At 46.1% G+C, this 20468-nt stretch overlaps 1 protein-coding gene across 4 annotated transcripts in view; it reads left to right on the top strand.

Moving 5' to 3' along the window:
* The window catches only part of LOC139406841 (early endosome antigen 1-like), a 44832-nt gene extending 25357 nt beyond the window's left edge, over window positions 1–19475 (top strand). For 2 of the 4 annotated variants that reach the window (XM_071149949.1, XM_071149932.1), the window contains 21 exons: window positions 257–271; window positions 693–809; window positions 5730–6059; window positions 6299–6448; window positions 7063–7182; window positions 7524–7727; window positions 8620–8820; window positions 9034–9147; window positions 9656–9811; window positions 9994–10133; window positions 11980–12310; window positions 12644–12745; window positions 12931–13125; window positions 13216–13398; window positions 13794–13979; window positions 14851–14982; window positions 15447–15632; window positions 17455–17693; window positions 18237–18357; window positions 18696–18794; window positions 19245–19475. In XM_071149949.1, the coding sequence (XP_071006050.1) occupies window positions 257–271; window positions 693–809; window positions 5730–6059; window positions 6299–6448; window positions 7063–7182; window positions 7524–7727; window positions 8620–8820; window positions 9034–9147; window positions 9656–9811; window positions 9994–10133; window positions 11980–12310; window positions 12644–12745; window positions 12931–13125; window positions 13216–13398; window positions 13794–13979; window positions 14851–14982; window positions 15447–15632; window positions 17455–17693; window positions 18237–18357; window positions 18696–18794; window positions 19245–19367 (3444 nt within the window). In that variant the 3' untranslated portion in view covers window positions 19368–19475. The remainder of the gene's footprint in view (window positions 1–256; window positions 272–692; window positions 810–5729; window positions 6060–6298; window positions 6449–7062; window positions 7183–7523; window positions 7728–8619; window positions 8821–9033; window positions 9148–9655; window positions 9812–9993; window positions 10134–11979; window positions 12311–12643; window positions 12746–12930; window positions 13126–13215; window positions 13399–13793; window positions 13980–14850; window positions 14983–15446; window positions 15633–17454; window positions 17694–18236; window positions 18358–18695; window positions 18795–19244) is intronic. The other 2 variants (XM_071149923.1, XM_071149941.1) reach the window with 1 other exon arrangement.
* Window positions 19476–20468: the final 993 nt, after the last annotated feature.

Below are 20468 nucleotides of genomic sequence, written 5' to 3'. Positions count from 1 at the left end.
CTCACGAGGGTCACCTAGCTGGACGATGTGCAGATTGAATCACTCGTCTTTCCAAAGAAAGGTTGGTCATTGATACCCAGTTTGTTGGATGTTGAGATGATTTAAACCAATCGCCTAATCTCTGACCCATTTGCTCAGCTCAACTCTGGTGTTCTTCTATGTGTTGTCTACCAGTGTTTACCTGTTTTCTTTCCCTTTCTTTTCTTCCACTTCTCCTCCTCACCCAATTCTCTCCATAATTTCCCCTTGCTTTAAGATCCGGAAACTGGAGGTAAAAAGCATTCCTTTTTTACTCTGCCCCTTGATTTCCTCACCAGTTTATGGATGAATCAATGTTTCGGTGACAATATGTTTTCAGGAATGTGATTTCTTTCTTTTAGGTGTCCCTGCTCCCTGTATGTTTGTTTGTGTTTATGTGACTTCATACCAATTGTGATTCCTTGCTCGGCTCGCTCTTCGTTCTGTATGGATGCTCTGTAGCCTTGCTGTCTTTTCAAGAATGCCAAGTCGTGGCATGTGAATGCTTTTTTTTAAGTATATCTTTTTTTTATTTGAGCTTAAACCCCCGTCGCCTGTGGGTATGTGTAGTCCTCCTGAGTCTGGAGTGTTGACCACTCGACCAGAATCTGGCACATGGCATGTGAATGTTTTTCAGTAAAGTATCTCACATTGTTTTTGTGTGTGTGTTCCAGATGACCATCTCCCAGCTGAAGGCAGAGCTAGAGAAGGGACCTCAGGAGGCAGCTGTGTACACCCAGCACATTCACCAACTCCAGAGCTCTCTGAACAACCTGCAGCAACAGAGCCAGGTAACACACAATTCCACAGACACACTTTTACACAACTAATACTTCCCTGTAGTTTAATCAATGCTCCATCAGTCTGTGTCACCACCATCCCAAATTCAGGCAATTTCCCTCCCATTTAAGACACTTCGTTTGCCACCTTTACAATCCTAACAATAGATGAAACACTACTCACACTTGCGCTTCCAAGTGCCAGCTGAAATGGCAATATACACCCAGTCCCCAATTTACGGTGACTGTAGTCATTTTAACATGCCTTACCAACTGCCCCTCGCTAAAACGTGGTAGCCTTGCCAGCCCATTCTCTAAGTCTCTTAACCCAGCCTCCTCACTTACCACCCTCTCCATCTCAATGCTCTGCTGCCACCAGCCTGTGATGAGCTTTCATTGGCAACTTTGACATGTTGACAAAACACACACACAACTAAACCAGCAGGGGGTTCATCTCTGTCATACCCCTGCCATGGCAACCTGTCACTTTGGGCTAAAATACAACTGTAGGTAACCGCACCGATGTGCCCAGTGGGGCTTTCAACTTTAAGGGCCTTTGTTTTGGTTGCCAGATAGGGATTAGGCCCCCTGTGTCAGGCGTGTTGATCGTGCTGCCGGCACAGCTGCTGTCTGTTCCCCAAGTAAGTGTCTGGGAGAGAGGGGGGATTAGCCCACCATGGAACCCCCACCCGGGCTCACTTGAATAATAGATTTTTCGCATTTTGAATTCCCTTGTTAAATAAAAGATAAATAAATAAAAATAATGAAACGATTGTGGGATAAATAACTTGATTTTCTGGTTCCGGTGGCATCCATTGAAACGGGTGACTTTCAAAATCAAAAGTAACAGTCAGTATCTGGTGTGGCCACCAGCTGCATTAAGTACTGCAGTGCATCTCCTTCTCATGGACTGCAACAGATTTGCCAGTTCTTGCTGTGGGATGTTACCCCACTCTTCCACCAAGTCACCTGCAAGTTCCCAGACATTTCTGGGGGGAATGGCCCTAGCCCTCACCCTCCGATACAACAGGTCCCAGACGTGCTCAATGGGATTGAGGTCCGGGCTCTTCGCTGGCCATGGCATTCCTGTCTTGCAGGAAATCATGCACAGAATGAGCAGTATGGCTGGTGGCATTGTCATGTTGGAGGGTCATGTCAGGATGAGTCTGCAGGAAGGGTACCGCATGAGGGAGGAGGATGTCTTCCCTGTAACGCACAGCGTTGAGATTGCCTACAATAACAACAAGCTTAGTTCGATGATGCTGTGACACACCACCCCAGACCATGACGGACCCTCCACCTCCAAACCACTCCCGCTCCAGAGTGCAGGCCTCGGTGTAACGCTCATTCCTTCAACGATAAACGCGAATCTGACCATCACCCCTGGTGAGACAAAACCGCGACTCGTCAGTGAAGAGCACTTTTTGCCAGTCTTGTCTGGTCCAGTAATGGTGGGTTTGTGCCCATAGGAGTTGTTGCCGGTGATGTCTGGTGAGGACCTGCCTTTACAACAGGCCTACAAGCCCTCAGGCCAGCATCTGTCAGCCTATTGCGGACAGTCTGAGCACTGATGGAGGGATTGTGCGTTCCTGGTGTAACTTGGGCAGTTGTTGTTGTCATCCTGTCCCGCAGGTGTGCTGTTCGAATGTATCGATCCTGTGCAGGTGTTGTTACACGTGGTCTACCACTTCAAGGATGATCAGCTGTCCGTCCTGTCTCCCTGTAGTGCTGTCTTAGGCGTCTCACAGTACGGACATTGCCATTTATTGCCTTGGCCACATCTGCAGTCCTCATGCCTTCTTGCAGCATGCCTAAGGCATGTTCACGCAGATGAGTAGGGACCCTGGGCATCTTTCTTTTGGTGTTTTTCAGAGTCAGTAGAAAGGCCTCTTTAGTGTCCTAAGTTTTCATAACTGTGACCTTAATACCCTTCCGTCTGTAAGCTGTTAGTGTCTTAACGACCGTTCCACAGGTGCATGTGCATGTTCATTCATTGTTTATGGTTCATTGAACAAGCAGTGTTTAAACCCTTTACAATGAAGATCTGTGAAGTTATTTGGATTTTTACGAATTATCTTTGAAAGACCGGGTCCTGAAAAATTGACATTTCTTTTTTTGCTGAGTTTACATACACACACACACCACACACACTGTTACAGGCTTTGGTGTTTGTCTTTTTACTCTCTATCCTAAGTTGTTGTCGGTCTTTCTTTTAGTTAGTCTTTAAAATAGAAAATAAAAAACCTTACTAGTGGCTTTGCCAATGTTCAGCGGGCACCCACATGGTGCCATTCAGAACCCCTTACTAGTGGCTTTGCCAACATTCAGCGGGCACCCACATGGTGCCTTTCAGAACCCCTTACTAGTGGCTTTGCCAACGTTCAGCGGGCACCCACATGGTGCCTTTCAGAACCCCTTACTAGTGGCTTTACCAACATTCAGCGGGCACCCACATGGTGCCTTTCAGAACGCCTTCTGAACCCCTTTCTGTTTTGTTTGTTAGTTCCTTTTGTTGTGAGCGACATTTTGAGTTTGTCTTCTGGGAATGTCTCACACACACACACACAATAACCTGCCCAGGGACTGCGGTTGAAAATTAGCCGGCTAAAACCGTCACTTTTACTGAAACGTTGAATAATGTGCACTGTCCCTGTAAAAATAAAGTAAATAAACTTAAACAGCTCTAAAAGTATTGGGACACTGATACAACATTTGCACATAGTCCCCCCATTTTAGGGGACCAAAAGTATTGGGACAAATTCACTTGTTTTTTTAAAGTAGTAAATAGTTAAGGACTTGGACCCATATTCATAGCACGCAATGACTACATCAAGCTTTGATGCATTTGCTGTTTGCTTTGGGTGTTTCAGATTATTTTGTGCCCAATAGAAATGAATGGTAAATAATGTATTGTGTCATTTTGGAGTCACTTTTATTGTAAATAAGAGCAGAATATTTCTAAACACTTCTACATTAATGTGGATGCTACCACGATGATTAAGGATAATCCTGAATGAATTGCGACTGATGAGTGAGAGTTATACTGGGAAGGCATGTAGCATAGTGGTTAGAGCATTGGGCCAGTAACCAACCGAAAGGTTGCTAGATCGAATCCCCGAGCTGACAAGGTAAAAATCTGTCATTCTGCCCCCGAACAAGACAGTTAACCCACAGTTCCTAGACCGTCATTGTAAATAAGAATTTGTTCTTAACTGACTTGCCTAGTTTAAATAAAGGTTAAATAGAAAATAAACAAATACACACAAATACAGTATCATACCCCCAAGACATGCTAGTTTCTGTAGAAATAAATCAGATCAAGACTGAACTGTGCGATGCAGAAATGGAGTTGTAGTTTCCAACAGGCCCAAATTCTACATAGTTTAGCATAGAACATGCGGTAATTAACTACAATGACCATAATCCATTGCGTGCCAGCACTTGTCCAGTCTGTGCGGAGCAGAGACTGAGGAGTGAACCGTGATAGATTTTTTAAATAAAATAAAAAAATGAAACCGAAACCAAACCGACCTCAAAGTACTAATCGCTCAGCACTACTGACATCCAACCGGAGTTGATAGGCGTGGTGGAAAACATGGTTTCCAGACGGAGACATGTTGGGCTGGGGGGAATGGGATGGGGAGTCTGAGGTGTAGGCCCACCTCTATTTGTCTTTATATACCAATTTTATTATTACGAAATCCTGTTTGATTAATATGATGATTTCTGTGTGTATTTTTTTATTTTGAGTCAGCCTGTTATTTTAAACTGAGTATATTAATTTATATTTGACCTGTAATATTTGAATCCGGCCTATGATACAACCTCTCTCGATCTTTCCCCACTGTCATCCTCACCTATCTGTTCAAGGAAGTCAGAAAATACCTTTACAAATATTTATAAAATAAAAGATGGGAGGACAGAGGAAAGTTGAGTAGAAACAGAGAGAAGAGGTGGATACTGGATAGAGTGAAACAATGAGGGAGGGGAGGAAAAAGGTAGCGAAAGAAAATGATGCATAAAGACAGGAGACTGCGAGAAATCGGGGAGATATGAACCAAGGTTGAAACAAGGACATGGAAGGAGAGGGATGGATAGAGGGGTTGGAAGAAGTTGAAGAGGGAGTGATAGAGCCACTCATAAATGAGGCTCAGCTGCTGTGGGACCGGAGGGGAAAAAGATCAGTGTCTTGCATTTTCTATGTCCCAGTCATGTCCCCCAGTTACCAGCACTGTTGTTCACACCATTGTATTATATATCATTCCCCTTGTGCCAAGTTTACTACACACACACACACACACACACACACACACACACACACACACACACACACACACAGACACAGACAGCCCGGCATTCAAGTTCCTGTCGTAAAACGTATTCCTCTGGAATGCCCCCTCTGCAGGTCTGTAGGGATGCAGTGTTCTTTTCAGAGGTTGAACGACCAATGTCACTATGATAAGTGAGAAGGTATCTGTACATTTTTGTTTTGTTTAACAGGAACTGAGCTTTTAATAAGAGTTAAATTAATCAAAATTTTTTCACTTAAGTCAACATCTCCCAATGTCAAATATTTTAAGGAGCTGTGTGTATAACACTTTCCATTACATTTAGTTTTTCTATTACACAGGGTTCTTACACCATTTAGCAGATTGCCCCTCATGCTTATCCGTTCAGAGTATCCGTTTCTGTCTTTCAAAACATTCTGAAACACCAGTTCTCTTCACAACCTGTTAATATATGCCATTTAGCTGACTTTTATCCAAAGCAACTTACGTAACTTATGTTAGCGTATACATCTATGTGTTTGTGATGTTCTCTGCCAGAGTTGTACCCATGACCTTGGTGTTGCTAGCGCAATCGTCTTACCGACAGAGCCGCACAGGACCGTAATCACTAGCTAATCACTTTACCCCCTCTGGTTCCCTCCAGATGCTTTCAGAGAAGTTGCTGCGCAGGGAGAAGGAGTTTCAGGAGCTGGAGGAAGGCCTGAGGGCCGAGCAGGTCTCCAAGAAGACAGCCCAGGCCAGCCTGCACCAGAGGGAGCTGGAGGTGCAAGAGCTCCAGGCCCGGGCAGTGAGTGCCGAGGCCAGCCTGCAGAGAGCCCAAGCAGAGCTGGGGGAGGAAGCCGGGAGGCTCCGAAGGGAGTTGGCTGAGCTGGAGGCCAAGCACAGGGAGGTGAAGACTGAGAGGAAGCAGCTGCAGCAGCAGAGGGAGGAGAGGGAGAGCCAGGGCCTGGCGCAGCAGAGTGAGATCTGCCAGGTTAGTGAGTAACACATGCACACGGTCAGACACCAATAACCTACGTGTCAGACACTCACACATGACGATAACCATACACACACACGCGCGCACGAATGAGAGACGCGCACAGGCAAACTCGTGCACACACACACAGGTCAGACACACAAGTCTTTGCTTATCAATGATACTGTATATTAGGTATAAGCCTTCCTCTCTTTCTCCCGTCTTCCCATCCTCTTCCTCCCCCTGTGTTGTAGCTGCATGCTAAGCTGCTGGAGGCGGAGCGGCAGCTGGGGGAGGTGCAGGGCCGTCTGAAGGAGCAGAGGCAGCTCTCTGGGGAGAAACTAAAGGACCGCGAGCAACAAGCCGCCGACCTGCAGATCAAACTGTCCCGCTCAGAGGAACAGGTAGGGACACCACATGAGTTCCGTATAGGATGGGTATAGACAGAATTACTGGAACGGACATTCCCATTTAAAGGGATACTTAGGGATTTTGGCAATGATCCTCAGAGGCAGATTAACTTGTGGATAGCATTTGTATGTCTCTGTGTACAGTATGAAGGAAGTTAGAGTTTTGCGAGCCAATGCTAACTAGCGTTAGCGCAATGACTGGAATTCTATGGATATCTGCTACAGACTTCCAGTCATTGCGCTAACGCTAGTTAGCAATTGCGCAAGTTAGCAACTTCCTTCAAACCGCACACAGAGACATACAAATGGTATCCACAAGTTAATCTGAGTAGATAAAGGGCCTCATTGCCAAAATCCCCAAATATCCCTTTAAACCCAATACATGTTCTCTGATGGGTGGACCAGCGGTCATATTGACCATGTATTTTTCTGGGAGCGGTAGAGTTGAACAGAGACCGATACTGTTATATGATGGATATTGTTGCACAAGGTCCTTTATAGACTGGCCTGCCTATTAGAAGTGACTCTCTATAGGTGGGGGTTCAGAATGAGGCCATAAACAGAGCTACTGTATTGGGTTTGACCTCTGCATGTGTGTCTTGCTTTAGTTGAAGGAGAACAGCAGTAAGACATTGGACCTGCAGCACCAGCTAGAGAAAGCTAAGCAGCAACACCAGGAGCTCCAGGGCCTGCAGCAGAACACCAACACCAAGCTCAGAGAGGCACAGGTACTACCGGACATGTCAACGTAGCAGTTCAAGAAAAGTATTTTGTCAGTACAACTCACCTCTTTCACTGTGTGTATAGTATAATCTATGTGAAGTGATGCTCAGCATCAGAAAACCCACCACGCATTAGTACAAGGTCTCATTTACTAGGGCACACCTTAGCAAAACGGAAAACAACATTTCTTGTTGGACAAGTCCATGTCGTCCCACCCTGTTTCAGTCTATTTATTTTCCTGTCTGATGCCTAATGAACATGACTAAGGACTTCTGCTTAGAAAGTGCTTCGGACAACACGTTTGTTTGACTCTTCTCCCTCTGCCACTTTGTCCCTGTCCTGTTAGAATGACCTGGAGCAGGTGCTGCGTCAGATCGGGGACAAGGACCAGAAGATCCAGAACCTGGAGGCCCTGCTGCAGAAGACCAAGGACAGCGTGAGTCAGCTGGAGGCCGAGAGGGAGGACCTGGTGGCCAAGATTCAGGCCGGGGAGGGAGAGACGGCTGTGCTCAACCAGCTTCAGGAGAAGAACCACACACTACAGACGCTGGTAGGGCTGGGCGGTAAACCGTATTTGACTATATATGGTATTGATGCACGGACCGGTTTGGATATTTACTTTACCTCACATAACATTGTTTCAATGTTTGGTTTGTTAAATGTAATATTCATGTCATAACTGAGTGATGAAACAAAACAAAAAAAGGGTGGCAATCTTCTGTTCATGTGTGAACACATGTACTTTTTTGTCATGAATAGTGCCTGTGAGGCAGCGCTGGTGCCAAAAGCACCACAGAAATCAGCACAATGCCCCTTGTGGCGAAAGTAAGAACTGCAATTGAATCCCTAAAAAAATACTACTTATTTTTGGCTGAACAGTATAAAACAATCAGCAGAAAGAATGTATCATGCACTACTCATGAAGCGTATTTAGAACATTAAAAAAAAGAGACAAATATCGTAATATGATCATTTGGCCATATCGCTCAGCCCTAGACGCAGGTACAAGCAAGACCCACGTGCCCACATGCACAGACAGACGTGTACACACACACAAAACAGAGCACACACGTAATGCAGTACGGTGATCCGTAGAAGTGTGTTGTTCAATTCATGTGCATAGGTGTACATTCACCCAGTGTAGATATGTATAGATTGCTGTTGCAGTGCTATTTGGGTTGTTAATTAGATTAATTCGGACATTTCTTAATTTCTTTAAACTTTTTGGATTATGTGTGTTGTTTTGTATTACTGCACTGTTGGAGCTAGAAAACACAAGCATTTCACTGCACCTGCGATAACGTCTGCAAATCTGTATACCGAACCAATAAACTTTACTTTACTTTGAGGTAGTGTTAACCACAGTAAAAACATACAGTGGCCTAATCATGATCTGAGAAACAACTAATTGTCTTGCTGTCTTTCTGTTTTTGGGGCTATAGGTCACACACCTGACAGACAAACTGAAGAACCAATCGGAGAGCCACAAGCAGGCCCAGGACAACCTCCACAAGCAGGTGCAGGAGCAGAAGACCCTTCTGCGGGCGGCACAGGACCAAGCCCAGGCTGTGGAGACCTCTATAAAGGAAGTGAACACCCAGCTGACCGAGAGCAGGGAGAAGGTGGCCCAACTGGACACACAGGTAGGGTGAATGGACTGATGGATGGATAAATATTCTACCTCCCTCTTTACCCTTGACTGGAGAGAGGCACCGACAGAAGTGGCCGAGCTGGGGGTTGAACCCCCGTTGCCAGACGGTCATGTGAAAGAGTGTTAACCACTCAATAAAAGCGTTAAGAGCGTTTACCACTCAGCCAGATTCTGGCACTGAAAAGTTGTGTTGTTGTTTCCCCAGTTGAAGGCTAAGATCGAGATGCTGCTGTCGGCCGAGGCAGCCAAGGCAACCATGAGAGTAGACCTGGAGAACCACCTGGATACAGCCCAGCATGCACTACAGGACAAGCAGCAGGTCAGCCATAGTTTCTATGTCTGAGGTCAGCTCACTCATAGTACTGCAGGCTGAGATGGGTGACGTCAGCAGAATAGACTCGTACTAGATGAACATCTGATCTACCACCATACTCCATAGGCTAGCTAGTTAGCGCGGTGAGGACTAATCGCGTTTCATTCGGTGACGTCACTCGCTCTAAGACCTTGAAGTAGTTATTTCCCTTGCTCTGCAAGGGCTGCGGCTTTTGTGGAGCGATACGTATCAATTCTTCAAGGGTGCCCAGGTAGGGGTGAGGAGAGAGACGGAAGAAATACTGTTACACTATTCCAATTCTTTAAAAGTAAATCCTTCCTTCCTTCCTTGAAGTAATCACTGATTAGACAGGACAGGGGAACGTCATGTGGTGGAGCCCTTGTGTTCTCCTGTCCAATCATGTCTAGTCAATGATTACTTCAATGAAAGAAGGATGCGCTTTTAGAGAATTTGAATGGGGCCCCCAGTAACCTCATCTCTTCTGTCCTTATAGGAGCTGAGTAAGAGCCTGGCGTGTGTGGAGGAGCAGGGCCGGAGGCTGCAGGCGAGACAGGAGCAGTGTGGCCAGCTGGAGGCCAGTCTGAAGGAGGTCAAAGACAAACTACTGATCTCAGAACAGCGCTTAGAGCAGCTGGAGGTGCGGGCCAAGGTCAGTTAAATGCACGCACTCACACACACATTAGATTTTTGTTTATTACGATATGAAGGGGTTTAGCTCATACACACATCTTGGAATCAGGGTTGTAGTAGAAAGTCACTGTGAGGTCACTGAATTGGCTGTGTGTTTGTGTGTGTGTGTGGCTGTGTGTGTTCTTTGTGCGTGTATGACAGAAAGCGGAGGCGGAGGGGGTGGAGCTGCGTGCTGACAGGAAGCAGGCCCAGCAGGAAGTGCAGAAGCTCCAGAAGCAGGGGTCGGAGGTCAAGGGAAAGGTGAAGGAGCTGGGTTGCCTATTGGAGACTGAGAAGTCTGGGTGAGAACTTACTGCACCTTCTTTATGCTGTCACAGTCAGGTTACCATGCCAATGGACACAACAGGGTCAAAGTTCATTTGGAAAGAATTCAGACCCCTTCATATTCCCCCCCACATTTTGTCACGTTACAGCCTTATTCTAAACTGGATAAAAAATGAAATCCTCATCAATCTACACACAATACCCCATAATGACAAAGCGAAAACAGGTTTTTAGAAAGTTTTGCGTATTAAAAATAAAAAACGGATACCTTATTTACATAAGTATTCAGACCCTTTTCTATGAGACTCAAAATTGAGCTCGGGTGCGTCCTGTTTCCATTGATCATCCTTGAGATGTTTCTACAATTTGATTGGAGTCCACCTGTGGTACATAAAATTTATTGGAAATAATTTGGAAAGGCACACACCTGTCTATATAAGGTCCCACAGTTGATATTCCATGTCAGAGCAAAAACCAAGCCATGAGGTTCAAGGAATTGTCCGTAGAGCTCCGAGACAGGATTGTGTCGAGGCAGAGATCTGGGGAAGGGCACCAAAAAAGGTCTGCAGCATTTAAGGTCCCCAAGAACACAGTGACCTCCATCTTTCTTAAATGGATGAAGTTTGGAACCACCAAGACTCTTCCTAGAGCTGGCATGAGAGTCCGGCCAAACTTGAGAGTCCGGCCCGGCCAAACTGAGCAATGGGGGCAGAAGGGCCTTGGTCAGGGAGGTGACCAAAAACCTGATGGTCATTCTGACAGAGCTCTAGAGTTCCTCTGTGGAGATGGGAGAACCTTCCAGAAGGACAACCATCTCTGCAGCACTCCACCATTCATGCCCTTATGGTAGAGTGGCCAGACGGAAGCCACTCCTCAGTAAAGGGCACATGACAGCCCACTTGGAGTTTGCCAAAAGGCACCTAAAGGACTCTCATACCATGAGAAACAAGATTCACTGGTCTGATAAAACCAAGATTGAACTCTTTGGCCTGAATGCCAAGCGTCACATCTGGAGGAAACCTGACACCATCCCAACGGTGAAGCATGGTGGTGGCAGCATCATGCTGTGGGGATGTTTTTCAGCGGCAGGGACTGGGAGACTAGTCAGGATAGAGGTAAAGATGAACAGAGCAAAGTACGGAGAGATCCTTGATGAAAACCTGCTCCAGAGCACTCAGGACCTTAGACTGGGGTAAAGGTTCACCTTCCAACAGGACAATGACCCTAACCACACAGCCAAGACAACGCAGGAGTAGCTTCGGGACAAGTCTCTGAAAGTCCCTGAGTGACCCAGCCAGAGCCCGGACTTGAACCCGATCGAACATCTCGGGAGAGACCTGAAAATAGCTGTTCAGCAACACTCCCATCCAACCTGACAGAGTTTGAGAGGATCTGCAGAGAAGAATAGGAGAAACTTCCCAAATACAGGTGTGCCAAGCTTGTAGCGTCATACCCAAGAAGACTTGAGGCAGTAATTGCTGCCAAAGGTGCTTCAACAAAGTACTGAGTAAAGGGTCTGAATACTTATTTTTTTATACATTTGTTAACATTTCTAAAGCTGTTTTTGCTTTGAGTAGATTGATGAGGGGGGGGAAAACAGTTGAATCAATTTTAGAATAAGGCTGTAAGGTAACAAAATGTGGGAAAGGTAAAGGGGTCTGAATACTTTTCGAAACTCGAACTGCACTGAATCATCTCCCGACGACAAGGAAAATGACCGTTGCAGCAGCAGTCTATAGACAGTCCACCTGAGTATAAATTAAACGTGGTTCTGGCCATCGACTATAAACCAAGCTTGTTTCCTTATTGTTAGTCATTGTACCACATCCAGTACTCTTTGTGACCGGTCTCTGCTTCTCTCAGAGCTGCTGCGTTACAGGTGGAGCTGAAGAGAAAAACCTCCTCCCTGAGTGACACGCGACAGCAGCTGGAGCAATGTGAGCAGGAGAAGACCTCCCTCCAGGCCAACTTGGACAAGCTAGCCCAGGAGGGGCAAGCGCAGCAGGCAGAGCTGGACAGGAAAGCCCAGGGCTTGGCCAGAGAGCTCCAGACGGCCCAGCAGGAGAAGGAGGCCCAGGGGAAAGAGCTGGTGGCGGTCAAGGATGGCCTGGCTAAAGCCTCCAAAGCCATGAAGGACAGCCAGAGCCAGCTGGACAAGGAGAGGAAGAGCAGCAAGGCAGTTCTGGAGGAGAAGGTGGGTTTAATGTGGTGTAGCGTGGTAGACCTCCATGTGGAAGGCACAGACCGCAATGTGAAGGAGTCAGGAAGCTACTTGGGCTCATATTCATAAAGTGTTACAGAGTGGGAATGCTAATATACCGTAGGATCAGTTTTGCCTTTTTAGATCATAATGAATAAGATTACATGACCGGATCCGAGATCCACACTCCTACTTTTTAATGGCCCTTTTCTTATAGAATTGTATTTGTCAGTGTTATCAGCAGAAGTCTCTTAGATTCTAGGCCAAATCCAACATTAAATATATCTGTGTTCACGTGAAAATGTCTTGAATGTGTTCCTGTTTTAGGAGAAGTCCCATGAGAAGGCCAGACGAGAGCTGCTGAAGGCCACAGAGGCCACCACCAAGGAGATGGCAGAGGTCAAAGGGCAGCTGGATAAGATCAGAGAGGTAAGAAGCCCATAGACATGACTACATGGTCCCATTCATTTTGCACCTGAGCTTGTCCAATAGGAAACCCTTAATTTTTGTTTCAGTTGCAAAATGTTTTGCTATGGTGTGCCTTAATGAACACGACCCAGATACCGATTGTCCATGCTCTCACAATGGGTTCTATTTTGTGTCTGCCTTTGCAGGTAGAAAAAGGGCTGAATATGCAGCTGACTGCATTAACAGAGCAACACACCAAGACCCAGGAGGCCCTGAAAGAGAAGGAGAAGAGGGTGCAGCAGCTACAGGCACAGCTGACGACAGCCCAGGGGTCCTTCAGCCAGGAAAAGAAGAAGCTGGAAAGCCAAGTGACCGAGCTGCAAGGATCACATGCCAAGAAGGTAAGATGACATGCATGCATGCACACACACACACACACACACACTTAATTCCATGTATTTTCCATGTTTTGGACTACATTTGTGTTCCAGGCTGAGGAGGAGGGTCATCTGAGGGAACAGGTGTCAGGCCTCGGCCAGGATTTGATCTCTGAGAGGACCAGGACCACTGAGCTGCAGGAGGTTCTACAGCAGAGTCAGCAAGGCCTGGTCAAGCTGCAGTCTGACTACTATGGCAAGGAGTCAGAGTTGTCATCTCTCAGACAGGACTTCAAGGTGGGTGGGAGACCATGCAAGCATAGAAATATCCTTACTCGAACGGGAATCCACATTCAATGATATTTCAATGGAGGGAGGTCGGGGTCAGTGGGAGTTAAACAGGAAGAGTCATTGTGTGAGAAGGAAAAGGCAGTTAAGAGGAATCAATGGAGATACCAGAGACCGTGTCAGACCGCATGTACATATTGATCATGATCTGACTCGCGTGTCTGCCTAATGGTCTACCAGGACACCGTAGGTGTAGGATCATATAAATCAAAGCCTTTTTGACATAATGCTAATCTAATTTGAAAGTGTGCTATGCTCATAAACCTGTTGAGTGTGTGTGTGACCCGTGTTTTCTGTGTGTATGTACTGTATGTGACCCATGCCTGTGTATACTCTCTGTCCAGGCGTCTGAGGAGAGGCTGACCCTGTCCCAGGAGGAGTTATCTGCTAACCGGATCCAGCTGACTGGTCTGGAGGGGCAAGTGCAGGAGGTAAAGGCTGCCAGGGCCTCCCTGGAGCAGGAGCTGGCTAAACGGGACCAGAAGCTTGGCCAGCAGGAGACGGCCCTCAAAGAGTTGCAGAAACAACAGGTTGATTGATTTTATTCGCACACAGTACATGCAGACCCAGGGTCCTGCTCAAAGGTTCCCCTGTCCTTATAATCACATCGCTTATGAGATCCAGGAGGGAAGACATTATTGTTTCACTTGGGGGTATCCCATTTAGTTTTGTGTAATGAATCTCTTGTTATAATTGTTGTACATCTAATTCCAACCCATAGCCAGAACTAGGGTTGCAAAGCTACCGGTAATTTAGGTCATTAACAGAGACTGTCAATCTATCATCATTTTGGTAATTTATACTTTAACAACTTTTAAAATGCATTCATATATAGTATTCGTTTTTCATATCGGTGTCTGTATTGTCCATGAGTTTCTGGTAGATAGATCATATGGTTCAAGAGAAAATAGCCTAATTAATAAAAAAAGCATCTCATCAACAATGGCATTATTTTCAATTCCCTCTGTAACCCACCAACTATACACTTCGTTCACAACTGCCACCAGTTTGGCACCAAGACATTGACAACAAATACATACTGACAAATAAGTGTGTAAAAAAACATAAGGGATATTTCATGCTGAATCCCTCATATTAAACAATGGTTTTCTATAAATTGATGGATTATATATAGGATCATGTTTTACAGCTTTGCCATGACATTTTTTACATTTTAAAATCATATTTAATTCTTTCATATTTTACATGTGATAAGGCCAGAGAGCCGGCCAGAGATGATTTCAGACACCTGTGATAATCTGAAGTACCCAAAAGGGAATAAAATCCTTGAAAGATACTACAATTCTGTTAGTTTATTGGGGAACTTAGAAACTTTTCAGTAATATACCCTCCCTTTGCAACCTCCCTTTGCAATGCCATCCCACCCCCTCCCCCACCTAGGGTGTGACCCAGGAGGAGCTGCAGAAGGAGAGGAGCAGAGCAGAGGAGCTGAGCCAGACTAAGGCTGCCCTGGAGAAGGACACAACCAGACTGGGCTCTGAGCTGAAGGCACTCGGGGAGAGGAGTGACAAGGTGAGGCCCTCCTTATGCTGATGCATTTATTAATCCCTTATTTTGCTTTACGGAGTGGTACTTGATCTGGGATCATTGAACAGGTCACAGGTATAGTCACTCCATTGAGTGGAAAGGGGAGGGGTTGATTCTGAATTGAGCCAACTGAATACCATATCAACCCCTATCCTCCAGGTACTCCTATAGATCTAAGATGATTGGATAGGTTTTTAGCAAAATGGCCACAATTCCACCTGACCTCTGAGGACAAGATGGAACTGCTATCATATTGCTTACACAAGTGGTCCCCAACCAGGGGTACTTGGCCTATCCCTAGGGGGTACTCATGAGACCATAGGTCTACTGGTAAAATACACATTGGTGGGTACTTCAGGGGTACACGGGGCAGAGCAGTTGGTGGTACAGTAACCAAAAAAGGTTGGGAACCTCTGGCTTACACCTATCCATTTCACCCTCTCCCCCAGGAGTTGAGGGAGCTGCGGGAAGCCAAGCAACTGTTGATCCAGCAGAAGCTGGAGATGCAGGGCCGGGTGGAAGAGGTGCAGGCAGCCCTGGAGCAGGAGAAGACCCTGCACCAGGCCACCAGAGACAGTGTTATCCAGAGAGAGGAGAAGCTATGGGCAGAGACCCAGGAGATCCAGGCCCAGCTGGTACGCTGAGTCGCTCACCAACCTAATAATTCAGACCTTGACTTTTTCCACATTATGTTACGTTACAGCCTTATTCTAAAATGAATTAAATCGTTTTTTCCCCCTCAATCTACAAACAATGTCCCATAATGACAAAGCAAAAACAGGTTAAAAAAAATAAAAAGAACTACAACTACACTGAAATATCACATTTACATAAGTATTCAGACCCTTTACTCAGTGCTTTGTTGAAGCACCTTTCGCAGCAATTACAGCCTTGAGTCTTCTTGGGTATGAAACTACAAGCTTGGGACACCTGTATTTGGGGAGTTTCTCCATTCTTCTCTGTAGATCCCCTCATACTCTGTCAGGTTGGATGGGAGTGTTGCTGCACAGCTATTTTCAGGTCTCTCCAGAGATGTTCGCTCTGGTTCAAGTCCGGGCTCTGTCTGGGCCACTCAAGGACTTTCAGAGACCTGTCCCGAAGCCACTCCTGTGTTGTGTGCTTAGGGTCGTTGTCCTGTTGGAAGGTGAAACTTGGACCCAGTCTAAGGTCCTGAGTGCTGTGGAGTAGGTTTTCATCAAGGATCTCTCTGTACTTTGCTCCGTTCAACTTTCCCTCTATCCTGACTAGTCTCCCAGTCCCTGCCGCTGAAAAACATCCCCACAGCATGATGCTGCCACCACCATGCTTCACCGTAGGGATGGTGCCAGGTTTCCTCCAGATGTGAAACTTGGCATTCAGGCCAAAGAGTTCAATCTTGGTTTTATCAGACCAGAGAATCTGGTTTCTCATGGTCTGAGAGTCCTTTAGATGCCTTTTGGAAAACTCCAAGCGGGCTGTCATGTGCCTTTTACTGAGGAGTGGCTTCCGTCTGGCCGCTCTACCATAAAGGCCTGATTGGTGGAGTGCTGCAGAGATGTTGTCCTTCCTGAAGGTTCTCCCATCTCCACAGATGAACTCTGGAGCTCTGTCAGTGACCATCGGGTTCTTGGTCACCTCCCTAACCAAGGCCCTTCTCCCCGATTGCTCATTTTGGCCGGGCGGAAGAGTCTTGGTGGTTCCAAACTTCTTCCATTTAAGAAAGATGGAGGCCACTGTGTTCTTGGGGACCTTAAATGCTGCAGAATTTTTTTGCTACCCTTCCCCAGATCTGTGCCTCAACACACAACCCTGTCCGTACCGGAGCGTATTTGAAAATTCCTTTGACCTCATGGTTTGGTTTTTACTCTGACTTGCACTGTCAACTGTGGGACCTTTATATAGACAGGTGTGTGCCTTTCCAAATCATGTCCAATCAATTGAATTTACAACAGGTGGTAAATCAAGTTGCAGAAACATCTCAAAGATGATCAATGGAAACAGGATGCACCTGAGCTCAACTTCAGGTCTCATCGCAAAGGGTCTGAATGCATATCTAAATAAAGTATTCGTTTTACATTTTTAATACATTTGCAAAAATATCTAAAAACAGTTTTTGCTTTGTCATTATTGGGTATTGTGTGTAGATTGATGAGCAAAAAATGAATTGAATCAAATTTAGAATAAGGCTGTAAGGTAACAAAATGTGGAAAAAGTGAATGGGTCTGAATACTTTCTGAATGCACTGTACATGAGATGATTGACATTTTAATGCTATTAGCTGGTGGAAATGTATCATATGTACAGTCGCTCTACTAACAGAAAACACACACCAGCCCTTAGTGCTTTTACGGGCTGTGTTTCACTGTGTGATGGTGTCTTTTAGGTATCGTCACTCAGATGTGTTGTAGAGCTCCTGTAGGTGTGGCTTTTATCCTCTAGACTTCTAAATACCCTGTTCTCCCTCCCTCGCCTCCCCAGGCGTCAGAGCGTAATGCTCATGAGGGGCAGGCGAAGCGGGGGGAGGAGGCGGAGGCGCGGCTGGGCCTGCAGGTGACGGCGCTCAACGAAAACGTGGCCACGCTGAAGAGGGAGTGGCAGGGGAGTCAGCGGCACTGCGGCGAGCTGGAGAAGCAGACGGATGAACTGCGGGGCGAGATTGCCGTGCTGGAGGCCACCGTGCAGAACAACCAGGACGAGAGGCGTGCGCTGCTGGAGAGGTGAGAGAGAGGGTAGTGGATGTGAAGTTGTCTCCAGAATTACTGTGTGGTATGTTTATATCAGAAACTACCTTGAAGCAGGAAATCGCCTAGATCTACCCTTGTGGGTGTCTTCGAAACAAAAGGGCAAGTTGGCTGTTTTTTTTAAACATTTATTTAACTAGACAAGTCCGTTAAGAACAAATTCTTATTTCGAATGGCGGCCTGGGTGACAGTGGGTTTAACTGCCTTGTTTAGGGGCAGAACGACAGATTTTTACCTTGTCAGCTCGGGGATTCGATCCAGCAACCTTTCGGTTACCGACCCAACACTAACCTCTAGGCATCCTGTCACCTTGCAGGATAGGCTAATTGATTTCCGGTAGTTTGACTGCTAGAAGTCGTGCCGTCATTATAACCTCCCTGTGATGCAGTTAGAAGTTGCTTTGGAGGTGACTAGTGCTTTGATTTATTTTCTCTCGCTCTCCCTCTTTCCTCTTTTTCACTCCTCCCATGGTAGCTTTTAGCCTTCAACCATTTTGACTCTGTTATGGCTGTGTTTCAGGTGTGTGAAGGGTGAGGGGGAGATGGAGAAACTGCAGGCCAAAGTAGTGGAGATGAGGAGGAAACTGGATGATACGACAGCCGCCATGCAGGAGCTGGGCAGAGAAAACCAGTCACTACAGGTAACAATCCAAGATACTTAACACCACGTTACGCACCTATTAGGACTTCAGATGCATCGTTCTTTATGACCTGTAGCTGAACTCTGTCTTTATTAAGCACAATACGGAGTCCACATCCATGGAGTCCAATGACCAATCATTACGTAATTGTATTCATCTCATTTAATAGGCTGTTATCGAGTTATGGATGACACAATAGACCGCGCCGCTCTGCGGCTTTGAACTCTGTAGGACGAATAGCTCGTCAATAGAGCTGTGTGTGTTGGGAGTGTGCATGCGTGTTAGTGGAGCTTGTTTTCATGCTGTGCTCTAACCCCTCTCCTTGTCCCCGTCTGTAGATAAAGCAGTCACAGTCTCTGACCAGGAAGTGGGCAGAGGACCACGAGGTACAGAACTGCATGGACTGTGGGAAGGGCTTCTCTCTCGCCATTAGGAAGGTGAGTTGTATTACACGGCGGTCTGTTCATTTGGGTTGTGTTCATTAGGGCAGATTTTTTTGCAACAGGAATGTTTAGCAACAAAGAATTCATGTTTCTTATTGGACAAGTTCAGGTAGTCCCTCCCTGTTTCAGTTCATTTTCTTCTGTTTGCTGCCTTATGAACACGACCATTGTAAATGTTGGAGGAGCCACAAAGGAATTCACAAAAGTGTTAACTGCTGTGCAGAACCGTGGTTGAATGATAACGCTCCCAACACATGTACAAATCTCCTCACCAGTGACCGGTGTTCAATTCCCCTGTCCACCCTTCCCACTATTTCTCCCACTTACCTCGGTGTCTTTCTGATTTCCGAACTGTCTCAATAAAGTTCAAATACATAGAGAACAAAATAGTCGGCATCCTCCTAACTGACTCTCTCTACTCCCAACTCTGACTCCCCCTTGCAGCACCACTGCAGACACTGTGGCAACATCTTCTGTGCAGAGTGCTCCGCCAAGAACGCCCTCATACCCTCATCCAAGAAGCCTGTGCGGGTTTGTGAAACATGCTTCGAAGATCTCCAGGCCTGACACCCCTCTCCCCCCCCCTCCCCCCAGTAGCCCAGCAACGGCTTGTCTCATGATGTCCATTTTCTATGTGCATTCATCTGGACTGAGGAACCAACACCAGTCTCTCTGTGAACCCCATTGGACCATGTGAAGCAAACATACCTACTGAGCTTTGGAGAGGAGTAACCTGGTGATGGGAGTGCAGAAGAAGTGGCCAGTCAACATGGTGGCCGATGTGGTTTTAGCAGGTATCTCGACGTCACACAAGAAGATGGGAACATAATGGAAGAAGCACTGCAGACATTTCTGAGCTATGTGATGGAATAGGCCGCATCTGTATAGTGCCTTTGCTGCTCCTGACCTGAAGTCGACATGTCAGTCGGTCGGACAGAGTATGGTAACAGGGAGAGCTCAACAGCAACATCCATTACTCCACACATCTAGCTAGAACGGCGGCCATCTTGGTTTGGCATTGTTTTCATCTTGAGCATTAACGAGACAGTTGACTGTAAGTTGGGTCTTGAAGGGTTGTACCGACTAACGGGTTAAGTTAACGAAAGGATATAGTTACCTTGAAAGGTGGAAAGCAGTGGTTATTTGTTTTAGAAGTATTTTGTTCACGACCAAAGAATGTCTAACTGGAGGAGTCCAACAGTCCTGAGAGATGGCCATGATATGAAGCTAAATGGAAAGCCTGGATTTTTCATACCTTTATTTCTTTTCAATTACTTTTTAAATCTAGCTGAAAGCTTTGACTCATAAGGTCATACATTTTACCAAGAATTCAGACATGCTTGATATACATCAGAATGTTTTATTTTTTTTCAATGCTGCTCATCTATCTACAAAACGGAAGAACTTTTTTTGTTTTTCACTGTCCACGTGGTTGGTTGCATGTGCTTTTTCTGTCGCCTGTATCCCATTCAACATCCTGACTACTGCAGGGGCTGTGTGTGCTCTGCTTTGAAGCAGCAGCAATAACTGTCCACGTGTATCTGGTGTGTGTGTGTGTATATGTGGTGCTTTAGGAATGAATGTGTATCAGTATGTGTAGGGGCTGCAGTGTTGTCAGTCTGCATGGTGACTGTTTAAACCTTCTCTTTAAGACACTTTTGTCCATGT

The sequence above is a fragment of the Oncorhynchus clarkii genome, chromosome 1 (genome assembly GCF_045791955.1).
Source record: "Oncorhynchus clarkii lewisi isolate Uvic-CL-2024 chromosome 1, UVic_Ocla_1.0, whole genome shotgun sequence".
In the NCBI taxonomy this organism is placed as follows: domain Eukaryota; kingdom Metazoa; phylum Chordata; class Actinopteri; order Salmoniformes; family Salmonidae; genus Oncorhynchus; species Oncorhynchus clarkii.
Note: the sequence above shows the minus strand (reverse complement) of the source record. Positions and strands in the feature narration are given on the sequence as shown.